General features: G+C 37.1%; 2 protein-coding genes across 2 annotated transcripts; one reads left to right on the forward strand and one right to left on the reverse strand.

The window, feature by feature from the left end:
* The first annotated feature begins 11763 nt into the window (after window positions 1-11763).
* Window positions 11764-14112, forward strand: LOC109243084 (deSI-like protein At4g17486). The gene is made up of 3 exons (XM_019409979.1): window positions 11764-12314; window positions 12445-12732; window positions 13670-14112. Exons 1-3 carry the CDS (start codon window positions 12182-12184, stop codon window positions 13921-13923), a joined length of 675 nt encoding a protein of 224 aa, XP_019265524.1. The 5' UTR covers window positions 11764-12181; the 3' UTR covers window positions 13924-14112.
* Window positions 14113-14631: 519 nt separating this feature from the next.
* Window positions 14632-19929, reverse strand: LOC109243083 (DCN1-like protein 4). Its single transcript, XM_019409977.1, has 10 exons — window positions 19615-19929; window positions 18272-18356; window positions 17918-17992; window positions 17795-17831; window positions 16303-16386; window positions 16126-16186; window positions 15680-15786; window positions 15265-15330; window positions 14925-15076; window positions 14632-14838 (listed from the first exon to the last, which is right to left on the reverse strand). Exons 1-9 carry the CDS (start codon window positions 19691-19693, stop codon window positions 14981-14983), a joined length of 690 nt encoding a protein of 229 aa, XP_019265522.1. The 5' UTR covers window positions 19694-19929; the 3' UTR covers window positions 14632-14838; window positions 14925-14980.
* Window positions 19930-26040: the final 6111 nt, after the last annotated feature.

Below are 26040 nucleotides of genomic sequence, written 5' to 3' on the forward strand. Positions count from 1 at the left end.
TAGTAAGGGTGACTCCATACATTATTCCTTCAGCATATATAGTCAATATGTTTTCTATGGCCTCTTTTTCTGGAGATTCCAGGGGTGCAGCAAACTCCGAGACAGGAGTACTTGAAGGTTGATCAATACCAACCTCAAAGGACTTTTCTACCTGTGGAGTCTCACCCTGTTCTCCATCTTTGTTTTGTGCTGTGAGAATCTCAGGCGACAGAGACGAAAAGCTATCGAGTTTGGGGGTTTCTGAGTTCTCAGCACTAAGAGGGAGAGAAGGGTCTGAGGGAGTGATGGGGGAAATAGAGGGTGAAGGAGAATCAGGTATCATCTGCAGTGGTGGTTGAAAAGGGAATGGTGAGAGGTGTTTCACTAGAAAGGAAGAGTCAAGGGTTTTCTCTGGAGTTTTCTCGACTATGGTGGGGATTATCGGTTAATCTTCAGCCATGGTGGAGAAGAAGTTCGAAAGTTCTGGAGAGGGGCTGAAGAGAAGGAAAGAGAGAGAGAGAGAGAGGGAGAGAGAGAGAGAGAGATGATTGTTCAAAGTGATGAGATGGTTTTAATGGGAGAAGAGACAACGATGAGGGAGAGAGAAACCGGTTTTGAAACGGTGGTAGTTTTGTGGGGAGATGCAACGTTTCAGAGGGAAGTGAAGGGATTTGAATGAAAAGACGTGACATACAGGGTCTGAAAAGGTTGATGACATGGCACTCAATTTTTGTTTCCTTTTAAGATGTGTATGAAAAAGCACAAGACTACTAACTTGTGGTACAAGAACCAGGTTCTTGACTTGTCTTTAAAAAAAATCTCAATCCTCTTTTACTGCTCATACAGTGCTTCTGTAGCTTCTATAATCATCATGCATGTCTATCTGCAACGGTATTGAAGTGAGTTAGGCTTGGCCGGAAAACACTTCAGTTAATTTTACTTAAATGTGATTTTCATAGCCATATGGTAGGAATCAGGTTCTCAATTAGGCTTTATTAACCCCGGCTCCAGCCTGTTTCTCTCAAAATGTTCTCTACTTAGTGCTTTGGTGAAGATATCTGCAATTTGGTCTTCTATACTACAAAACTTCATACAGATGAGCCCCTTCTCCACATTGTCTCTGAGAAATGTCTCACATCAATGTGCTTGGTTCTTTTATGTTGAACCAGGTTCTTGGCCATGTTGAGTGCACTGATGTTGTCACATAGAAGAGGCACACAGTCAGTGTACTTACCAAAATCTTCTAACTGTTGTTTGATCTATAGGAGCTGAGCACAGCAGGAAGCTGCAACAACATATTCTGCTTCAGCTGTTGAAAGAGCAACTGAATTTTGCTTCCTTGTGCCCCATGAGATGAGGCATGATCCTAGAAAGTGAGCCATTCCAGATGTGCTTTTCCAATCCACAAGATAACCTGCATAGTCAGCATCAGCATACCCAATAAGATTAAAATTGTCACCTGAAGGGTAGTACAAGACCAATTCCTGTGTTCCCTTAATATATATCAAGATTCTCTTGGCAGCCTTCAGGTGAGATTCCTTGGGATTTGACTGAAACCTTGCACATAGCCCCACACTAAAGATAATATCTGGTCTGCTGGTAGTGAGATAGAGAAAAGACCCAATAATATCTCTATACATGGTTTGATTTATAGGAGAGCCGGATTTATCCATGTCCAGTCGAGTAGCAGTGGCAATGGGAGTGTCAATCACTTTTGATGCTTTCATATCATACCTCTTCAGAAGCTCCTTGATGTATTTCTGCTGACTGATGAATGTACCCTTTGTGGACTACTTCACTTGAAGATCCAAGAAGAAATTCAACTCACCCATCATGCTTATCTCAAACTCACTTCCCATGAGTTTTGCAAATTCTTCACACAGTGAATCAACTGTTGCCCCACAAATGATATCATCAACATATACTTGAACGATGAGCAGGTTCCTCCCTCGTTTCTTCAGGAACAAAGTGTTGTCAATTTTTCCTCTTGTAAAACCGTTTTCTAAGAGAAACTTTGACAATATTTCATACCAAGCTCGAGGAGCCTGCTTCAACCCATACAATGCCTTGTCCAATTTGAACACATATTCAGGGTATTTATGACATTCAAAACCTGGACGTTGCTTTACATAAACTTCTTCCTTGAGGAAGCCATTCAGAAATGTACTTTTGACATCCATTTGGAACAGAGTGAATTCCATGTGTGATGCAAAGGCAATGAGGATTTTGATAGCTTCCATGCGAGCAACCAGAGCAAAAGTCTCATCATAATCAATTCCTTCCTCCTGATTGTAGCCTTGGACCACTAGCCTTGCCTTGTTCCTTGTAGTGTTTCCATGTTCATCATGCTTATTCCTAAATACCCGCCTGGTTCCTATGATGGTTCGATCTGAGGGTCTAGGTACCAGGTGCTATACGTTGTTCCTTTCGAACTGATGCAACTCATCTTGCACGACTGTGATCCAGTCTGCATCTTTTGAGGCTTCCTTAATGTTTTTGGGCTCTATTTGGGAAAGAAAGGCCGAGAAGGCAAGTGAATTTCTAGCTTTTGATATGGTTTGCACTCTTGAATCCAGAGGAGTAATTATATTGTCAAGAGGATGGGAGCTTTTGTGTTTCCAGTTGGGCACTTGAGCCTCATTTATAGAGAAGCTGGGTAAATCTGACTGGTTCCCTTGCATTCTTCTTTCAGCTACCCGTGGAGTACTTTGAACTGCATCAACCACTCTTTTTTCAGTTTCAGTGGTTGTAATTGTAGTACTTGATTCCTCTCCGGCTGATGAGGAAGAGACAACATTGTCTTCACTTGTCTTCTTTACTTGACTCATCATATCTGCCTTTCCATTTGCTATATCAATGACCTCACCTGGAACTAGCAGAGGCTCTCCATCTTGATCATCCTTGTTGCTTTTCTCATAAGAGAGGTAGGACTCGTCAAAGATTACATGGACACTCTCCTCTACACACTAAGTTCGCTTATTGTAAACCTTGTAAGCTTTAATTTAAGAAGAGTATCCCAAGAAGATTCATTCATCACTCTTGGCATCGAATTTTCCAAGCTGATTCTTTCCATTGTTGAGGACATAGTATTTGCACCCAAATGTTTTTAAGTGAGTAGCTTGGGCTTCCTTCCATTCAGTAACTCATACGGAGTTTTGTTCAAGAGAGATCTGATCATGCACCTGTTCACCAAGTAGCAGGCAGTGTTGACAACTTCAGCCCAGAAGTTCTTAGCAATCCCACTATTGATCAGCATTGTCCTTGCCATTTCTTCAAGGGTTTTGTTCTTCCTTTCCACAACTGTATTTTGCTGTGGAGTTCTAGGGGTTGAGAAGTTATGGGTAATGTTCATTATAGAAATAATCAAACTTAGCTTTATCAAATTCTGTTCTATGATCTGATCTAATGCATGCTACTTTTGATTCCATTTTCACTTGAATCTTCTTCACAAATTCTACAAAAACTTCAAAAGTCTCATCTTTTGTTATAAAGAAAAGAGTCCAAGTGAATCTGGAGTAGTCATCCACTATCACAAAGATGTATCTTTTTCCTCCTCTGCTTTGCACTCTCATAGGACCACATAGATCCATATGAAGGAGATCAAGTGGTTTTGAGGTGCTGACATCCTTATTTGGCTTGAATGAAGATTTCACATGCTTTCCTCTAGCACAGGCATCACAAACTTTGTGCTCCATGAACTTTGACTTGGGATGACCACGAACCAAGTCCTTCTAAACTAGCTTATTCAGTAGAGAGAAACTTGCATGCCGCAGTCTTCTGTGCCACAGTTCAGCATCATCATCAACTGCTTTCAGGCAACTCAGATCACCACTCTGTAGGGACTCAAAGTCAGCAACATATATATTCTTGTATCTTTTGGCCATAAGTACCACTTCACCCGTTACTAGATTTGTAACTGTGCATATCTTTGACAAGGACTCCACCTTGTTTCCTTTATCACATATTTGAGAAACACTTAGGAGACTGTACTTAAGACCATTGACATAGTACACATTCTCAATTGAGTGAGTGAGTGATTTCCCAATCTTTCCAACTCCAAGAATGTACCCCTTTTTCCCACTACCAAAGGATACAATCCCTCCTTGCAGGGCTTTTAGTGAAAGAAAATCCATGGTATTCCTAGTCATGTGCTTTGAGCATCCACTATCCATGAACCATTGTTGACCGCTTCCTTTTACTGTTCTCTGCACAAGGAGATCACAAGTTAGATTTAGGAACCCAAACAAGTTTGGGTCCCTTGTAATAAACAAGAGGATGAATAAGTGCTCTTCTAGTCCATGCAGGTAACATGCATTTTTTATGGGTAGCACCTGGTCCCTTTTCAGCAGATACTCTCTCAGCAAAAACTTTGTTTTTCTTAAGAGACTGAACCCTGGCTTGGCAATTTTCTTTGAAATGCCCATTGTTCCCACTGTGGGTACACAACCAATTGTTAGGTACAGTAACATACTTTCTATGAGGGTTATAAGGAGTTCTTTACCTTTGAAACCCTATTCCCTACCTGTTTCCACCATTGTTAACGTACATGGCAGTAATAGCATCCGAGGACCAGGTACACTTAAGAGACTTTTCAAGATCATTTTTTACTCTTTCCAATTTTGCTTGAAGTTGTCTATTTTTCTCAAGTTTAGAACATAGACTAGTTTTTACAGTATTTAACTTGTTTTCAAGCCTAATATATGCTTCAGTAGCAACTTCTTTCCCTTTCTCAGAATTTCCAGGCCTACATTATGCTTTGAGTTCCTCTATTGTTTCCCTCAAGTCTATAATCACAACTAAGAGGTCATCTCTTTCTTGCTCTAAGACATCAACTTTCTCCATTAAGTCATTCTTTTCTTTACTGAATTTTTCAATGGTTTCTTTTAAGTCAACAGCTACTACCATCAAATCATCTCTTTCATGTTCTACACTAACAACTTTCTCAGTTAGAACCTCCTTTTCATTTTCCAGATTACCTATGGTTTCCTTCAGATCAACCACACAAACTATCAGGTCATCTCTAGTTTGTTCAGCATCTCCTAACTCTATGGTTAAGGCATCCTTATCATCTACAAGACTATGATAGGCATAAATTAATACATTGGCTAATGACATGAGTTTCTTAGGAGAGTAGGATTTCAGATTTCTCTGAACATTCCTGAAATTTACCCCATCATTGTCATCATCTTCATCATTGTCTGGCTGAGCCATCAAGGCAAATATTGAATCATAATCATTTGCTTCACTTTCAACGGCCATCATAGAACTATCACCCGCATCATTTTCTTCTTCAGACTCACTAAATATCCCCATGCTGTAAGAGCTTGCTTCATAACATTGTCAGCGACGTTCTTTCTTTTGAAGCGTTTGTCAGGAATCGGGTTCCTCTTGGCTGCTGTATCAGGGTTTTACTTGAAGTATTCTTGCTTCAGGAGAGGGCAATCTTTGATAAAATGCCCTGGCTTTCCACATTTATGATAAAGGTCATAATTCTTTGGTCTGCTGGAACTGCCTCTCTTTGGTATCCCTCCATTCCTTCTGACCATTTTCTGAAACCTTCTGGTTAAGTAAGCCATGTTATTGTCCTCTTCACTTGAGTCATTGCTTTCAACTTTGAGTACCAGGTTCTTTTCCTTCTTTGGTTCTCTTCTTTCACTGTCCTTCTTCTTCTTCATTTCGTAGGTTTTCAGATTTCCAACTAGCTCATCTATAGTTAGGGCCTGCAGATCCTTTGCTTCAGTAATGACATTCACTTTACTCTCCCATGAACTGGGCAGGACACTGAGAATTTTCCTCACGAGCTTCTTCCTAGGAATGATTTCACCAAGCGAGTGTAGCTCATTTACGATGGAAGTGAATCTTGTGTGCATGTCTTGAATGGATTCATCGTCCTTCATTCTGAAGAGTTCACACTCAGTGGTGAGCATGTCAATCTTAGATTGCTTTACTTGAGTGATTCCCTCGTGTACTATTTGCAAAGCTTCCCATATTTCCTTGGCGGATTGACAGGCTGAGATCCTGATGTATTCATCAGGTCCTATGCCACACACCAAAATTTTCTTGGCACGAAAGTTTTTCTCCACAGCTTTCCTATCTGCATCATTGTATTCTTTCCTGGTTTTTGGCAGTGCCACTGGAGGATCTCCAACCTTCTTCGTTAGGACATAAGGACCATCACAAATAACATCCCATAACTCAGAATCTCCTGCCATGATAAAGTCATGCATTCTTGTCTTCCACCACCCATAGTATTGCCCATTGAACCTGGGAGGTATATATGTAGACTGACCCTCTTCGAAATTTGGTGGAGCAGCCATGAGGATCCTTTTTAGGTTTTAACCTGATAGAAAGAACCCGCTCTAATACCAATTGATAGAATATGTGAGTCCACCAAACTATATAGAGACCAGGTCCTCTATAGGTTTCCACTGGTAGTGCTAATGAAACAGTAAGTAAATGGAACATAGAGTTTTTATGTGAAAAATCCCTGCTCAAGGGGATAAAAAACTACGACCTACACTGGTAGGATTTCAACTTCACTATGAGCGACTTTAGATTACAACCTATGCAATCTAGGAATTAAACTCTTAATCCCTCACTAACTTGTAATACACCTATTACAAGCCACTTTGCAATACACCTATTACAAAGACTTCAACTCATGACTAACTCTAGTCACGACACAAACACTGAAGGTTTATGGTTTACAAGGGGTTCCTAAGTAACGCTTCTAGATAAGCAAAGTAGGAATTACAATGAAGAACAATTACAAAGTTACAACTCAACTAAGGACATACAAGATACTTATTGTAGGAACTGGTCTGTAGTAGTGTTGTTCTTTGTTCTTGATGCACTTGAGAATTGAATGCTTGACAGATGAATGATTGGAGTGCTTGAATTAATTCTCAAGTGTTCAAGTGATGTTTTTTTGTAATACTCTTGTTAATACAACTTGGATGACATTACTTGAATGATGTAATCACTTGGTTGGTTAAAGGGGAGTGTCTGCAGTACTATGCTGCACTGTACAGTGCAGGTAGTCACTTTCCAGCTGTAAGCAGTTGACCTCGTAACATTAGCTCGAGTCCGTTGATTGAGTTGTGTACCAAGTGTGACAGGTCCCTTATTTGGTTCTTTGACAGTAAGTTTGTTAGATCATCAAAACATAAAGCTAAGGTACTATAAGCCCATTAATACCTAATAATCAGGTTACAAAGACAATCACTGAAATTCTTGGCCGGTTGTATAGTGCACCCTATCCGAGTTGGAGTGACTTTCCACGGGATCTCATGCAATAAATGTTCAACGAATTTAAGGTTTTAATATAATTCTTATCTATTTAAGCATTATATTAACAATATTTTCATCTAACATTACATACTTTATTTGCAGACTAAGTGTGCATGGGAGGACCGGTATAACAGTGAAGTTTGTGCAAATTGGGAGTACAAATGCCGTAAGAGAGTATCTGATTCCTTCTGCTCCGCTCGAAAGATTAACAAGAAGCCTTCACGGGTTATACCATATTTATGGGAGGATCTACAGAGGTATTGGACCACCAAGAAATTCGAGAAGCAGAGTGAACTGGGAAAGAAGGCCCGGACATCTGAGAAGGGTGGCTCCTTGCACTGTGTAGGGGTGCTTATCGGGCGGATTGGGCGGATAATTGCGCTTAACGGTTCAGCTTATCAGTTATCGGATTATATATGCGGTAATCCACTAGCCATTCAATAAGACAACGGGCGGATTGATATCGGATTAACGATTATCGGGTGGTTTATCAGCTAAACCAAATTTAAAAAAAAATTGAACAATCCTTGTCTTGTGAATACCAAACGGCCAAACTGCATAGCTCACTGGCTTTTATCATTTCAACTATCCATTCATAATTCTCAGTACATTACTCTATGAAGACTTGTCATGGAGTATACAGAATAATCTCTGGAACAAATTTTTGAATACTCTTAATAAAAATATGGGTGCTTCTGTTGGTGGTTGTGACAATAAAGACAAAGTTGATTATGATACAAAGACCAAAACTTATGCTGCGGTCGTGGCACAGTGGCAAACTCGCTAATATTATACTCTGCCTCATTGCCCTCTTTATCAAGTTAGAGACTCCTATGATCATCAACTCGGTTGTTCTATTATGTAAACACAAATGCGGATTATATTATCATATTGTGAACATGCAGTATGTAGTATTTGAGCTACTAGATCTGCACAATTGATGATGCCGAAATGTCACAGCTGAGTAGCACTTGAATTTGAAACTCTTGAACACTGCGAGAAAGATATGGGGCTCACCCGTGAAGGCTAAATATAAAAAATACGGGTTAACGGTTTATCCGATAAGAAAATTGAGTAATTCGCCCCCAAATTGTTAAGCTGTTGATTATAAAATCTCAATCCGTTCACCATCAATTACCCCGATAAACCGATACCAATAATCCAATAAGCTATCGGTTTGGTTAACAGTTATGGTTCGGTTTTGAACAGCCCTAGCACTGTATGGGTGCAAGGAGCATGGGGGCTACGAGGAGACTACTGGTAATTCCTTAAAATATTTACATCTGTTTTTATCGAACTATATTTATATATGTTAATTTAGTTAACACATTTTTTTTATATTTGTAGGAAAAAAAATATGTGAGGAACATGACTCATGATGAGTTCTTCATGGAGACTCACATCCGGAAGAAGAAGGTACCGAAAGATCCAAGTAGATGGGTCGAGGACCGGGCGGAGACTGCATATGTAAGTTTCATAACTACTATACATATTTATAATATTATATAGTTAATAATTTTCTATCTTCTAAATAAAGGGTCGCTACAAGATTAATGTGGAGGAGTACACTCAGAACATGCCACCGAATGAGCAAGGCGAGCGACCACACCTTTCAGACGAAGAAGCACAGAGGATATGGTTGGATGTTGTCGGTGGTCCTAAAAAAGGGATAGCATACGGCCTTCCAGAGAAATCATTTCGGCGCTACAGGGCTGGATTGCAAGGTATAGGGACTTCCGCCCAAGGCGAGGTAATTGATAGATCGACTATCTCGTCTATGGAAGAGAGGATCGCAAAGCTGACAGCAGAGCTTGAAGAGATAAAGGCTAGAGAACAAAAGAGAGGTGAAAAATTTGGTACCCTTCAAGTTTAGCTAGAAAGGAGGGACCAACAATTTAATCCCCTTCAAGGTCAGCTGACCAATCTTCTTGCTAGTGGTGCTTTCCCCATTCCCCGGTCTCGTGAGCCTTCCCCATGTGCTAATCCTTCTCGTCGTGATCCTTCGAACCATGCCGACGATGAAATTTCTAGGAGTGAAGATGGAGATGATGTTATATAAAACACTCATTGAATGGTGTGCATTACTAATTAGAGTATTGAACTTGACTATTTTTTAGTTGAGATTAGTTTTGAATGACGATGTATTGTTGATATTATTTTGTTATTGAACACTTGTACAGTTGTTGTTGTGGTTATTATTAGTTGTTGTTATTGTTAGATAATGGTTGTTCGTATTAGTTTATTATTTTTGTTAGTTAATTATTGTTGTTGTTGTTAGTTAGTTAATTGTTGTTGATTAGTTATGGTTGAATGGCAGCAATGTAATGCTGCCATTATAGGATGGATATTGGTTGTAATTGGCAGGTGATGTAGCTTAAAAACAAATATTTTTTTGCCCAGTTTTTACCCAGATTTCTGACCAAAATCGGTCGGAAACTACAATTTATTGCAGAAATTCATAATTTCCGACCGAATTCGATCAAAAATTATGAATTTATATTTATTTTTTTAAATGAATTAATAATTTGTTATAATTTACAACTAATTATTTATTTAAATAAAATTATTATTTTTTTAAAATTCCGATCGATTTCGGTCGGTATTTGAAAATTAAAAAAAAAATTAGTGGTTACCGATCGAATTCGATCGGAATTTGAAGGTTGACAGTCAGTCAACGCTTTGCTTCGATCGATACACGTTAGCGACCATCATTTTTCCGACCAATTCAAAACGGTCAGAAATCGGTCGATTTTTATCAATTTCCGACCGATTTCGGTCGGTTTTGGTGGACGAAATTACACAGTTTTTTAGTAGTGATATTTGCATTAATTTTTTCGTTACTAATTTCATTTATTATGTGTACCCAAAACTTAAGCTCGTATAGCTCGCAGAACTATTTCTTGCATAACCACACTGTCACACTCTAAACTAAGGCCACAAACTCAACAATGTAGATGAATATATGATTACTTTCCTTCAAAACAAAAAAAATAGAAACCAATTACAAGCAGGGGCGGAAAAGGTTCACTGGAACCCCCTTCTTAGAAAATTACATTATATATATAAGGAAAAAATTTGCTTTGTATCTCTATATGTTATATTTTGAATCCCCTTGCCAAAATCCAAGAACATAGCTCGGTGATCAAGGTGGTTCAAAGCCTTTGTAATTAGGGATGCAAGGGGCGACACGAGTGCGGGGCGAGTTTGATCTTATGCGAGGCGGGGCGGGACAGGTGCAGGGTGGCTTGAAATCGATTTTTCAAAATCTAATACCGGGCCAGGCGATTGCGGGTTTCCTTGCGAGTTTACTCTGTGAAATCACTATAGATTGTACAAATAAGGCACTAAGTCAAGTAATAAATATAGAATGGCGGGAGTATATGACTATGCAATTATTACTATTGACTATACAAGACATTCACCTATACGTGCCAAGGACCTTGTCCAGTGTCTACTACTGCTATATCATATTTCATTTAAGTATCAGCACACATATATGAACTTACATATATATATATATATGGTGCATATTTGTTATATAGAAATTTATCAAGTACAAGTTAATATGTAAATTTAGGTATACGATATGTTGATGTTCCGCATTCATTTCCAACTTTTACGCGTTTCAATTCAGTTATATTTTCTATTATAATTTTTGAAAATAAAACTATAATTGTTGGATCCATATGAGGGATTTAAGAAACTGAAAAAAATAAAATACGTAGGCCCCGTTTGGCCATGAATTTTGCCAAAATAAATTTGGGATTTATTTTCAAAACTCATGTCTTGCCATAAATTTTGCCCATATTTTGGCCAAATTCCAAATCCCAAATTTCAAATCCCAAAATCAGGTATTGAGCTGATTTTGGGCCAAAATCTCAAAACTTGGGAATTATATACATATTTTTTCAAAATAAAGTTGGAAAATATGTTTTGAAAACGTATGTCCAAACATATTTTCATCTTCAAACCAAATTTCATCCAAATCAGATTTTTCAAAATAAATTTGGGATCTATAGCCAAACGCTAGCGTAAACTTATGTGTTTTCAGGAAAAATAACAAAATGAAAAAAAATATATTGCGGGCCAGGCCGGGTCTTTGGGGACAGGGCATGTTGAAATTTTTCGGGTTAAGATCAAACCCGCCTCGCCCCCGCCGCACCCCATTGCCATTCCTATGTGTGGTTGCTGGGTTGGCCACAGTCCCTTCTAATTTTTTTTAATTTTTTTCTTTTTTGAACTCCCTTAACAGAAATACTGTCTCCGTCACTGATTACAAGATATACTATACTATACTATATCTCAAAATCTTTAATATTAAGAGATGAATAAGGTTTGTTTAGTTTTTTAAACCAGAATGATTGAAGATAAAGGGTCCATAATCATTCCATAACAGTAATCAAATGGCCCTTCATTAGTTTAGTGAGAAAGAAAGAGCCCCATCCCAATATAATAAGGAACCACTCCTGGATTTCCAGTGGATATCATAATGAGTGTACGTTACTTTCTCCCAAAAAAAATAGAGCTTTTAAAATTTCAAAAAACTGGATCACCCCACAGCTCAGATTCCTAAGTTTCCAACCTATATACTATCTTTCTAAAGCCTCTTTCCCCTAATTCCCTCTCAAATTTATAAAAGCCTCTTTTCCTCTGCTTTCTATACATTTTACAAGTATATAACAACAAAACTAGACGGCGCCGGCACTATCACGCCGCCGATTATCTTCTCCTAAGGGAAGAGAAAAAGAAAGAAAACCCATAATTCTCTTTCTTCTACCTACTTACATATCTGAATTTAATTGTCAAAAATTCAGAATTTGCTCTATAATGTGGCTGCTTTTTGTTTTTTAGCTATGGTCGCAGAGTAAAAGAGTGATAGGAAAAGAAAAAGAATTGTTGGTTCTGTCCAAAGATGCTGTGCAGAAAGAATTCAGTTAGATGTGGGCGTGGAACAGTGCCAGTGTATCTAAATGTGTACGATCTCACTTCCATTAATGGTTATGCTTATTGGCTTGGTCTTGGTGTTTACCATTCTGGTGTTCAAGGTCAGCAATAACTCAGTCTTTTTTTAACATTTTGTAGTGCTTTAAATTATCAGATCTAGGCATATTTAGGTAGCTTGATTATATGAAAAGCAAGAAATTTTCTTAATTAATTTTGTAATTTCTTTGTTAGTTCACGGCGTAGAGTATGCATTTGGAGCTCATGAGTATCCAACAACAGGGATATTTGAAGGAGAACCAAAACAGTGCGAGGGATTTACGTTTAGGAAAGCAATTCTGATTGGATGGACAGAGATGACTCATAGAGAAGTGAGGGGAGTAATGGAAGAGCTTGCTGAGAAATACAGAGGAAATGCTTACAACCTTATAACTAAGAATTGTAACCATTTCTGTAATGATGCTTGTCTTAAACTTACAGACAATCCTATCCCCAGTTGGGTAAATCGACTTGCACGCATCGGTAAGTCTCTTAATCAATCAATTAATTAACTATGAGTCGGCTATATGAATCATCTAATTGGTGGTGCACAATTCATATTCAAAACAGTCAGGACTCTTTTGGTACGAGGGATAAGGGATATTAATCCCGAAATAAATTTGAGATGAGTTTATCCCATGTTTGGCTGAGATAAAATCGTAGTATAACCAATTCAAGAATTAGCTATCCCAGGATTGTAGTGTGTTTTTAATCCCAATGGAAGGGCGGGATAACTAATCCCGAGATAATTAATCATAGAATAACTTATTTCCTAACCAAACGACCCCTCATGATTAACTATGTTTACTATTGGTTGTTGACTTACGCAATCCAAAGTAATGGTTCTTAATATGTTACTCCTACTTAATATGTAATTATACTATAATTTCTTGTCACTTTATGGAGCAATAAATTTTCTGTCCTCATTGGAATATTTTTATTTTCTCATGATGTTGCTGAATTAGGAAGTTTATTTAGTATCAATGCACGAAACATCCCGCGTTTATGTAGGGTCGGGGAAGGGCCGCACTTCAATGGGTGTGATGTAGATTGCCTAACCTGCTGCAAACAAAGATTTCACGGTTCGAACCCGTAACCTATAGGTCACACAACTGAAATATCTTTATTGATTAATCAGCTTTTCACTCTAGAAATCGCTTAATACTACGTAGGAAATTTATGGGGCCCGGATGTGGCCTGATAGCTACTCAAAGTCGTAGAGTGTAGTAAACGTCCTATTCCCTGATTGAAAAGCTAGTTCTGAACTATAGGAATTTGCTTATCCAAGAACTTTCCTTGATATGGTTTGATGTGATTAAAATATTGTTCTGATTCTTTTCAAATTTGGTCGGTTCCTGTTTTCTGTTACCATACGTCAATGTTTTTTGAATAGAGAATTAATTGCGTCTTATTTGTGTAGGTTTATTTTGCAATTGCATTATTCCAGTGAGCTTGAACTCGACCAAAGTTGGCCACCATCGGATTGCAGACAAAGCATGTGATGAAGGGGAGAAGAAGAAACTTAGAAGCCGCTCTAATAGACTGCCTCCATCGACGGATTCTTCTCCATCTTCGGAGGAGAAGTCGTGTTCTCCGCCGCTTATCAAAAGTAGAAGCAACAGAAGCCGAAGTCCAGTGCCTTCATCTTCAGCCTTGATATCCACTTCAACATAGGTTTCTTGATAATGAAGGCCACTCCACATGATTTGTTCTGTTCTACATTTATTCTTTTGCTCTCCACTTTACTTCATAAAGCAAACAACTCTTGAAATTTCTGTACATGAATGATTTCTATTAAATTGGTGACAGCTTCCTTGCATCACGACTCAATGCAATAGGTAGCTGCATCAACATTAAATTTGAGTCTTAAAAGGCAATTATAAGATTTTATTAGAATATAAGTAGTTCCGCCATCCTCCTGATTTTGCAGTATGTTGGATAACATGTTCAGACCAAGCAATACTTCAAGACCAAGAGGTCCTAATTTGGTTTAAAACTATAACAAAAAAAACCGTAGTACAATGGGGACTAGGAATCTGCTGTGCTTTTCCTTTTGAGAATAAGTTGCCTTTTTGCAGCTTTCGGCATCAAAAGGCCTCCTTTTTCCTCTAGTTTTACCAAATACCAAACCCCTCACAAATTTGTCTACCAATCTTTTATTCTTGTGCGCCATTTCTATTTTCTTGTCTTAAAAGTCTAATGTTATACCTGAAATTGGACCCACAATCTTACCAACCTATCATATTTCCCAAGTCATAACACTATCTTCTAGCTCTCTCAAACCTACCATGGAATATGTCAACATGGTAGCCTTGCGGTAATACAGATTGAATTCGTTGTTACACCAAATTCACACTTATAAAAGGTAGGAAAAAAAAATCCTTACGGATAACCAATCAGAGTAACTATCTATATATTCATGTTGAATAAGAGTAGTTATATGAAGAATAGCTCCACTTACCATTCCATATCTTATCTTACCATACAAGTCGGGGAAAGGGAAGGGGGAACAGAGGGGGAATATAAAGGAAAGAAAAAAACATTTCCACACAATAGTATGCGTAGCTTGAGGTGCGGCTTGAACGACTCCTGCACAGGGAGATATTTTTATTATCAGCAAACGACTCCCGAACAAATTTCAGAATTCAATCACTAGTTGGAAACAGAAAACCTACTTCGCATTAATGAATAATATTTGGCGCACACAGTAACATGCCCAACAATGGTGTTCTTAGCCCTGCTTTGCTCTCAATGACTCGACAAAGTTATCCAGGATCAGTGGCCAGGCAAGGAAGGGGTCATAATTGCTCAAGTCTGGAAAGCTAATCTGTTACACGAAAACATTAAGATAGGAAATAAGAGTTTAATCTTAACACTGAGTCATCAAAGTCGCCACAAGGCTTCTGATGCATGATGCAAAACTGTCAGATGACAACCTGATTGCTCATACTAGGTGATGACACAAATAGGATAACTAAAACAGATTGACAAAGTGAAAGTGAACTGAAGATTTACCTCATTAACAAACCTATAAAATCCCATCCATTGATCCATGTTTATAACTTTGTAATCAGTCTGCGTCTGCACCAGTAACCAAGCACATAAGCATACTCCTAATTACTAGAAGTTAGAAAGATTCCTCTGATCTTCAAAGCTGCTGAAGGTTCTTCTTCAATAAATATGAAGCAATGACTAAAAAACGCAAGATTTTCAACAGAAAAGTCTCCTTTTACAAGGGAAGTGATTAAGTATCCAAAATAAAAGGAGCTATAGATAGAAGCTTCAGGGTTCCCGGTCAAACAAATGGTTTCCACTCTAGAAGGAGCTCCAGAACATAAATGATTAGCAGTAAATTATATCATTCAAAAGCACCCTAAGGGCATTATCAGAGGCCGATTATAAATAGCAAGTGGAGCACGGTGCAACTCACCTTCAAATACTGAATAAGGGCGTCAACTTGGGGTCGAAATTCAGACCCTAAAACGAGATCAAGCAGGAGACAAATGCTCTCGACGTCTATGCTCTTCTGCTTCTCCTCTAGAAAAGAGGTAAGAAAAAGAGAAAACCGGTAATCAGAAGAAAGAAGACACAGTTCAAATATGCAATTTACCTTCTGCTACAAAAATAAAATTTTTCTATTATAAATGCATTGTAATAGGGAAACAAAATCAAAATGCAGCATAACAGAACAACTTATTCTTTCCAAGCTCCAAAGCCTTATATTTGATTATATATTTTCATATCAATATTTTATAAAAGTATTCTGTACTTTTTCATCTTTGTTTCTTTTTCAGTCTAAAGCTGATCAATGAATCTTTCCTTCAAGAATTAACAAAACTTGATGTTACACAACATGTGACAGAGGAAGCACCATACCTGTCAAGCAATACTGAAACGCATAGGAGTAGAACTCCACAAAATTTGATGGCCTTCTGACCTTTTAAAGAAAGGAAAATGTGGATCTTAGTGGAACAGAACAGCAATCCGTCTCACAGCAGAAGGGCACCAAAAATTTCACATAGCATGAGCTGAAGTTCAAATATAATTAGGTACCTCCTTCTCAAGTTCTGGAAGTGCTTTCTTCAATTTCTGTGCTGTGTCAGCTCTTAATGCTTTGAGGCCCCTCCGCCACTCATCCTAGTAGTCAAAGCAATGGTGAGTCAATAAGAAGCATACAAGCAAATATAAGCAAAGAAAGCTATCAAACCGACAAAAAGCCCAGCAACTACATACCATAACAAAATGGTTAATGGGTTCTTATCATTATTTTGGATTTGTGGAAGAGGGAGCGGGAATATTTGTTAATCTTCCTAGAATCAAACAAGACAATCTACACTATGACCAAAAAGAATAATTGTCCCTAGAAAAACCTGATATACATATTTCTTGCATTTTACTAAGTGATAGGCTTATAAGTGCTCACTATTTTACAAATGCTCACTACCCTTACTAGTTTGGCACAAATTGATCCTCCATTAAACTTTGGTGCAAACTAAAACTAATTGGACTAGCAATAAGCCAAGCATACATTTTTCTAATGAAATGACCCCAGCGTACTCATAGTAAAACGTTGAGGTACAGTCAAGAAACCGTTAAGTCACATTAGAGCATCAAATAAATGCATGGCTTTCAATACTGTAGCAGACAACACTAATATCTCAACAAAAAGTCTAAACACCTTATGTAGTACCCAATTGATGTGGCAGATAATGCATACAATAGAATAATCATATACAATTAGGTTTCCTACAATAAACAGCTATTATTTCCGTATCTCCAACTTCCTTCCAGAAGATGCTGCAGAATTATTACTCAATGAATGTAGCTTCTAGACCTCACTGGACACTGATCATAAACTTCCAAAACTTAAGCCCAGGGATGAATTCTTTAAAAAAAGACTCTCTAGGCGCATGGCAAATATTCCTTTCTTTAGATTACGTGTCATCCGGACAAAAGACTATTCTACAAGTATGAACATGTTCAAATGGGCATATCTAAGACACAGGTGGCAAAAGCATAATTCAATAATCCAATTGAATAATCATCCTGACCAAACAGACAAAAAGATGCACACCAATTGCTCCATTTAGCTTTGCTAATTTTGCAGGGACTGGCTTGCCTGGGGAAAAACACTGCAAGACTGTCATCCTGCAGAGTCAGTGCCTATTTCCTATGTTCTTACTCTATTTACCAACGCGCAGGTTAAGAGTAGTTAAGCATTTAAGAGAAACTGAGACTTCGATCAATCCTCTTCAGCACCCTTTTCACGGGAGTACCCTTTGGCACAAACTCCCTAAGATAACAAAGTACATTTATATGCCTGGAAAAGAAAGAACCCAGCCTTAATTTAAGAACTACAGTATTTGAGATAAACAGACATAACAGATGAGTTTAATTTTCCAAGTATAGACACAATAGACAATCTTGCAAGGAAGAAACAAAAGCTACCCGTGAAAGATTGAGGAAGATGATTGAAACATCAAAAGCAGTGCAGTACATACTGCAATGCTAAAGTAATATTAGTAGTAGCCAAACAAATACATACCAGTAAAAAGTATCCTTGTTTTTCAGACTGCATCTTCCTATAATTCAAAGTTATTGTTATTAAACCTCTGAAGATGTAGGATACTTCATATACTAACAAGTAACAGAGTATAAGGGATCTCACCATGCAAGCATCAATATCCTGACGTCGGTATGTTCGACTTCCAAATCAGAACAAAGAAACTCAATTCCTTCCGGGCTAACCATGAAAAATATGAAGTGTATTAATCAAGTGCAAAACAGAGGAACTTAAACAAGCTGGTGAAACTGCCGTAGTTGGGTGGAAAAGTTGAACGATAATATCCATACTTTTTCTTCTTTGTTTTTCCAAGCATAACTTTCTTGCTTCAAAATATAAGATTTCTTCCAGGAAAAGATGGATATTAGAAGCACAAATAACAGAACGTACTTGTAATGCTAGGAAATTACAGAACATGGATTACACCGATACAAAAGAAAAAGGGTAATGCATACTTACTCAATCATACCAGACGAAGTATTGGCATATGTATGAAAGAATTGATCGATACGTTCCAATTCCTTATTTGCTGCTTTACTTGAAGCTGAAGCAATGAAAACGAAGTGAGATACTGTTGTATTGCAGCTATACTGCATACGTTATATTCTACCCATAACACATAATGACCCAAAAAAAAGAAAAAGTGTCCAAAGAGGTCTGAATGCATTAATAGAGTAGTTCTCAAGCACCTATGACATAAAGTTCAGCAGATACAAATCAAATGGGACATAATTTCCGAGACAACAAATCCACATTCAATACTCCCAAAAATTCCGAGAATAACATCTCACAAAGCCATACCCAAACACTCACAAAAATCAAAAACAAAAAAAGGACTAAAACCTAACAACACCAACCACATTAGCATCAAAGCCTACACCAACTGGATACTCCGCAATGGCAAGTGGATGATACCCTGGGATGACCTTAAAGATAACGTGTTTCCTTTTATGTTGGGCACAGGAGGAAGAGGGTTAAAGACTTAAAGGTAAACCAGTGAAAATTTAAAGCACTACAGAATACAGGAAAAACTAAAACTCCTAACCTATAGTGCCTTCTTCTTTGAGTGTGTGGACTGTGGTTTGGTGGGGGGGGGGGGGGGGGGGGGCTTGACAGTGACACTATTCTGCCCCGGTGGTCATAGCTACCTATAGTTTGTATCTTGACCAGATTGTTGCAACAAGTACTTACACCATCTCCTTACTACCACTAATTCAAGAATTATCATCTCTACTCAAACAACATTCCAGAAAAACTTTAATCAGATAGGTGGCAATCAAATCCCACATGCGGCTCACAAGATTCTAATAAATGAACAAGTTATTACGGTAAAACCCTCCTTTCTTTTTTGTTTTTCGATGGCGGTGGTGTCGGGATAGCTTGCACGTAGCTCAGCTATTCCATCGAGTACCTGCTACCTCCCACTAGTACAAGTACCGGACTATCGGGTAACCCCTACCCTCTTGTCATAGACACTTCACTGAAACTAATCTAATTGTACATGTCCCAAGATTTGGAAGCCACTAATGCGAATTAACCATCAGTTACATCCAATTTCTATGGGGTCTACATGATCTAATACTCATAAAAAGAAAAAGGGAAGGGAGAGGGTTACATGATCTATCCAAAACAAAAATAAATAAAATCTTTATTCAAAGAATAGGAACTTTAAAAGTTGGGAGAACATTCACATAAAACAACATAAACTCCATGTGCGAAGCAAACATGCAATACTAATTTTTCGAGAAGATGCATTGGAATCAATAATTAAAATTGTAAACAATCGGAAGAGGAAGTTTTACCGGAGCGAAACAAATCGACGGCAGGATTGGTGGAGGCAGCAGAAGCAGTTACGCCCTTCTTGGATGAAGTACGAGGCATCTTCAAGTAATATAATTGGGGTAAAAGGAGGAGCGTCAGAAAACAAAAAAAATAGAGAAGAAGATGATGATCCTCGAAGTGAACGGTCCAAGGGTCTCGAGAAGAAGTGGGTGTTTCTGGAATTTGGTGTGGGGATGAATGAAATGAATATATATACGCGTATCGTCCAAATTCGAAGGCGGCGTGTGGCAGTAACAAAAGAGAGAGGAAGCTTCGCTGGCGTTTGGGATCGACGTATTGCAAGTAAGTGTTTTGTTTATATATTTTGAAAGAGGTCGTCATCAGCTGTTAACGCCAGCCGTCTCACCAACTGGGGCTACAAGTACAATAGATTTTTTTTTTTCTTCAAGTATAAGGAATTATTCCCGGGATCCGCAATAAGGGACTATTTTAACTTTAGCACAATCATTAAGGAAATACGAACTCCTAAAAAAAAATATATATTCATTAAATTAACCTTAATTAATTGTCTTACACATTGAAAATGTAAATAAGGGCAAATTTTAGAAAATAAAATTAATTCTTTTTTTGATTGTGTAAATGAACACTTATTTTGGATCAAATAAAAAGGTAAAACGGTCACATATTTGTGGAACGGAGGGAGTAACTAGTAATAAGGGGTCGTTTGGTACGTGGGATAAGGTAGGATAAGTTAGATAAAATTTATACCGTGTTTGTTTGGAGATATAAATTTATCTTGGGATAAAATACCGCCAACCAAACACGGTATAAATTTAATCCTAAACTTTATCCAGAATATCTCATCTTATTTCACCTTATCCCGTTAAACTTGGGATATAATTTCGGGACAATAAGGTTTTTTTTTTTTTTAACACATAAATAAGCTACCTCCTAAGTCCTATCACCTATGCATTACGAGACCAAACTTTTCTTCTTCTTCTTCCAATTAATTATGGGACGTAAATTTATTTATTTTATTTTATGGGACGTAAATTGAAACATGGTAGAGAGGGGGGGGGGGGGGCAATTTCTTTTCCGAAGAATACATCCATTTTTATATTTATTTTGGTTGTAAATTTTCTCAATTTTTATTTGTGGGAAATTCTTTTAATAAGGGAAATAATATTATTAATGTTAGAAGAACTGAAATCTCCTCTATTTATAGAATAAAGGAAGCTGTTGTGTAAGTTGCTACTGCAAGCTGCTGTGTAACCTGCTTGTAAGATGCTACTGCAAGCTGTTGTGTAACCTGCTTGTAAGTTACTTGTAAGCTGCTACTGCAAGCTGTTGTGTAACCTGCTTGTAAGTTGCTTGTAAGCTGCTACTGCAAGCTGCTGTGTAACCTGCTTGTAAGTTGCTTGTAAGGTGCTCCTGTCCCAGATATAGATAATCTTCTACCGGGGGTAATATTTATCCATAACGGCGTACTGAAATGATAAGTTTCTCCAGGAGGCTTATTTCTAATAGAGTACTAAATAGATAAACATATTTACGGCGGAGTCCCATATGGATAAGCTTCTTCAGGAAGTTTATTTACAACGGAGTACTAAATGAACATCCATAATATAATATATATTTATAACACTCCCCCTTGAATGTTCATTAAAATATAATGAGCCTCATTAAAACCTTACTAGAGAAAATCCCGTGGGAACAAGATCTTAGTGAAGAAAAAAGAGTACACATATTTAGTAATACACATTGTTGGTGCCTCATTAAAAACCTTATAAGGAAAAAAGAGTGCATCGCGCATTTTACTCCCCCTGATGAAAACCTTGTTTCAAATATTCGAGTCTCCGCATTCCAATCTTGTATACCATCTTCTCAAAAGTGAATTTGCGGAGAATATTATCCACCACTATTTCAGATCGATTTAAATTAATCTCATCAAACCAAGAAGCTGCTGCAAGTCATTTCATTGAGTTGCTTGCAACCTGCCTGCATCAGCTACTTGTAGAAAACTTCAATGGGGTACTAAATGGATAATCTTCTTCAGGAAGATTATCTACAGCGGAGTAATAAATGATATCCACAATAATATTTTCATAACACTCCCCCTTGGATGTTCATTATTATGTGCCTCGTTAAAAACCTTACTAGAAATCCCCCCCCCCCTCCCCCCTCCCTCCCCGAGAAAAAATCCTAGTCAAAGAAAAAAGAGTACACTAATAATATACACTGCAAGCTGCCTCATTAAAAACCTTACCAGGAAAACCCAGTGGAAAAAACCTGAGCAAGGGAAAAAGAGTACAGTGTAGAGACTTGGGTATATCAGGACCAATGAGTTCATCATCCTCTTTTGGAGGTAAGAACGGATCCTTATTCACTTTAAGTGATAAAAAAAATCATTGGTGTACTCAATGAGTGTGCTTTGTCCATGTAAAGGCATTTTAAGACCCTTTTTGTATAGGCAGATCGATGGATAAAAATTCCGTCTGCTAAATGTTCAATTTGCAGACTAAAACAAAGTTTTGTGTTTCCAAAATCTTTCATCTCAAATTTTTTCTTAAGATATTCAATTGCCTTTTGGAGCTCTTCGGGAGTTCCGACAAGATTTATGTCATCAACCTAAACAGCAAGTATAACAAATTCTGATGAATTTAAAAAATACATGAACGAATAGCATCACTTAGGTAACTCTCTTTCAGCAAATATTCACTGAGGCGATTATACCACATGCGCCTAGATTCCTTTAAACCGTACAAAGACCTTTGTAATCTGATCGAGTACATTTCTCGAGACTTTGAACTATAAGCTTCAGGCATTTTAAATCCTTCAGGGATCTTTATAGAGATTTAATCAAATGAGTCATATAGGTTATGACTCGCAATTAAATGTCATGACATCTTCAGGTGTCTGGACTACTGGTCCGATCCTCACAATATTTCACAGTATTGTGCACTATATTGTATCAAACATATCGTCGACGATTATTTTGTATCGGTTCGCAAGCGACATAACTTGTTGAGATCTCATCACTTTCTTTATTTTCAGGTACCTGAACTTCTTCTGGAGTTTCATGAAATGTTATGTCGTGGGCTCTTCAGCTCATTTCTTCCTCATTATTATCATTTTGATCATTAGCTCCTTATCATTTTCAAGGGTTGTTACCTATCGAATTGATTAGTCTACCACGCTTCATGTGTATAGTAAACTCTATCCTTCAGGGACTTTAAATTTTAATAGGAGCATTTGCAGCTGAAATATGATATTTGATTTTAGATCAACAAATACTTCTGGCATTTGACTTGAATTATCTTCTAAGTGAGGATTATATTAATGATAATTAGATTCATATAGCATATTTTTCAGCTGTTTATTCAATCCCCAAATGTTAGAAAAACTAACACATATCCCCAATCTTCTTTGGGAAACATATCTTTGTGCATTGTGGTAGAGAAATTAATCATATACCACACATCAAAAGATACTAAAATATTTGGTTTCTGATCGTAAACCAATTGTGAGGGGAGGACTTATAATATATTGTTGGTTTGATGCATACAAGTGCTGCTATATGCAATTTAGAAAATCTTAGACCAACACATGAAGCTTTGTTCTCATAAACAATAGTTTAGCCATTAATAGGAGGTATTCACTGCTAAACTAGCTTGTATATAAACCAGGATTATCAAGATGAACTGTCTTGATTTCATAATCTAAAAATTATGCTCTTAAGTGAGAAAAGCAATTTCAAATGCCAAACTACAGGTTGACAATAAACATACATGTAACCATCTTATATATGCATCTATAAGTGGTTCACATGATTGTGAATGAGCTCATATTCACCTTATATATTTCAGATCAGGGGTCTTAGTCCCAACTTTAGCTGGTATAATCAATTTATTATGAGAACAAGCAACACAGGAGAATTCTTGAAGAATCTTCTAGTTCTTCAGTATATGCTTATCTGAATTCACAAATAGCTCATTTAAAAATGGCAAATGAAAACTTCAAGTTTATCATGGCATGTGCTATCTCTTAGTAAACTTCTGGTTTACTATGGCACAAACTTTCGCATTAGACTTCTGGTTTACTGTGGTTGCTTTTGCATTAGTAAACTTCTGGTTTACTGTAGCTACTTTTGCATTAGTAAACTTCTGGTTTACTGTGATACATATGATGCAGTACAAATTGAGGAATAAGGCGGGTAACTTCTCACATACATATTTATCCCCTATGATTGTGAAAACATGAAGATTTTCAATCTTTCAATCATTTGTAGTCTCAATATGATTGTCATTTGTATTAGTAAACTTCGGGTTTATCATAACATATGTTTTGACCACAATAATGACAAATAAGCTCTTCGGGAGCCTTCAATTTATTATCCACAGTCAAATATTATTCAGACACTACTTATGTCATGTATCTTCTAGACAAAAAGTTAACTCTTCAGGAGTTGTTGATACATTTAGTACTGTCAAATATTGCTCAGACACTTCCGGTATCATGAGAGAAAATCATAATCAAATGAATATTATAAAGACAATTCTAAATTTATAAATGTAAGAAATTAATAATTTCAGTATTTTTACCACCAACTTTGTGACAAATATCTCCTTCAGGGAGAACGCCATTAACATCTGAATATTTTATATCAAAGCGGTAACCACATAGTCATTACATCCTTCAGGGAAAGATACACGAGTTGTTATTTTCTTCGGCGAACTCGATAACTAACCATAACATGTTAATGTGGTTGTAGTAGAAAGCATTCTACAAGAATACTTTTGTCTTGGAATGATATTTAATAAAATTATCCAAGATATTTTACGTACAACGGGTGCGTGTGATAATGATCTTTATGCCATAAAAACAAGATTTAGATCCTTTGTTATTCTACCTCTTCAGGAGGTGAGTTGTGGTATTTCTTCATTCACTCCAGGGAATGAAAATGTGCTTCAAAAATAACTTTGAATAGCTTATTATTTTATTTAAGCACAGAAAGACAGAGTTTCATAATATTTTCCTACTTCAGGAGAAAATTTCAATTGTGTTACTTCTTCGGGAGCAAATTTAAAATACGAAAAAATGAGTATATATTCTCTCAATCATATTACCTCTTCTGGAGGTGAATTCTAATATATTTACATCAAAAGCGCGTTCATATTTACGAGCATTATTAACATTGTCACATTCACTTCAGGGAATGGATTAGTATTTATCAAAAGTTCTCATCCTTCAGGGAACGGAACATAATTATCTGAACGTGCATTAATCACACCAAATCGTGTGATGCTTCAACCTCTTTTAAGATAATGCTACTTAAAGAGCAAATCGAGGCATGCAAGTAATATAGAGAAATTTTCTCTAGCTTATCTTCAATTGTAACCATAGAAAGCTTAAATTATCACTTCTGGTGGTCACAGGCATATACCACTTCTGGTGGTTAACAAAATTTAGCCACAATGAGATATATGAAACATAACCAATTCAGGTGTATATATCTTACAAACTCTGTTGGAGTTTAAGTGAATCTAACAATGTTATCCACTTTGCAACCCTTTATTAAGATAACTAAAATGACAATAAGCACAAAATAGCTATTGTATACATATATGTAGACCGCATTCGTTTGCCACGTAAAAACTGGTGTGTCTCGCGACCATATAACAACTTAAGTAAAATCAATTGTTCTTTTCAATTTCACAAGACCACATCCAAGTAAAACGACATCTGCATCATTAGTTGGCTAGAAAGACATTAATTAACATACACGATAAACATATATTTATTAAAGCTCGAAAGACATAAAGAACATAATTTAATAGTAGTACTTATCTTAAGAATACCAGTAGGATTGCATCTCAGGTGTTAAGAGAAATGGAATTTATAACAAAGACTAACCAATTACTTCACGAGAGAAGAAGTACTCCACTTCAAGGATATAATCTGCTTTATGATGCTCGGAATGAACAAGATCTAACCACGGACGTAAGAGCGTTGCCTTACATCAGAGATGAACACTGAAATAGAAATTAAATTCGAAGTAAGTACTCAAAATGGCAGAGTCTCATGCTGATAACGTGTTATAAAATAAAAATTGTAAAGTAAATAAATCAAAGACAAGTATATAGAGAGAGATTGATGTATTATTCAACTTTCAAAACTCATGTACATAATGAACTAAAATCTCCTCTATTGTAAGCTGCTTGCAAGCTGCTACTGCAAATTGCTTGTAAACTGCTACTACACCAGATATAGATAATCTTCTATCGAGGGTAATATTTATCCATAACGGCATACCAAAATAATAAGCTTCTTCAGGAGGGTTATTTCCAATAGAGTACTAAATAGATAAATATATTTACGGCGGAATCCCATATGGATAAGCTTCTTCAGGAAGCTTACTTACAACGGAGTACTAAATGAACATCCAT

Source organism: Nicotiana attenuata, unplaced genomic scaffold (assembly GCF_001879085.1).
Source record: "Nicotiana attenuata strain UT unplaced genomic scaffold, NIATTr2, whole genome shotgun sequence".
NCBI classification, from domain to species: Eukaryota; Viridiplantae; Streptophyta; class Magnoliopsida; order Solanales; family Solanaceae; genus Nicotiana; species Nicotiana attenuata.

Coding starts and splice junctions, on each gene's coding strand:
- LOC109243084 (XM_019409979.1), top strand. CDS start 12,182: ATGCTGTGCAGAAAGAATTCAGTTAGATGTGGGCGTGGAACAGTGCCA. Junction 12,315..12,444: donor TTACCATTCTGGTGTTCAAG/GTCAGCAATAAC, acceptor TTTCTTTGTTAG/TTCACGGCGTAGAGTATGCA. Junction 12,733..13,669: donor AAATCGACTTGCACGCATCG/GTAAGTCTCTTA, acceptor TTATTTGTGTAG/GTTTATTTTGCAATTGCATT.
- LOC109243083 (XM_019409977.1), bottom strand. CDS start 19,693: ATGCCTCGTACTTCATCCAAGAAGGGCGTAACTGCTTCTGCTGCCTCC. Junction 18,357..19,614: donor CGTCGATTTGTTTCGCTCCG/GTAAAACTTCCT, acceptor TCATTGCTTCAG/CTTCAAGTAAAGCAGCAAAT. Junction 16,387..17,794: donor AACAAGGATACTTTTTACTG/GTATGTATTTGT, acceptor TTTGACTACTAG/GATGAGTGGCGGAGGGGCCT.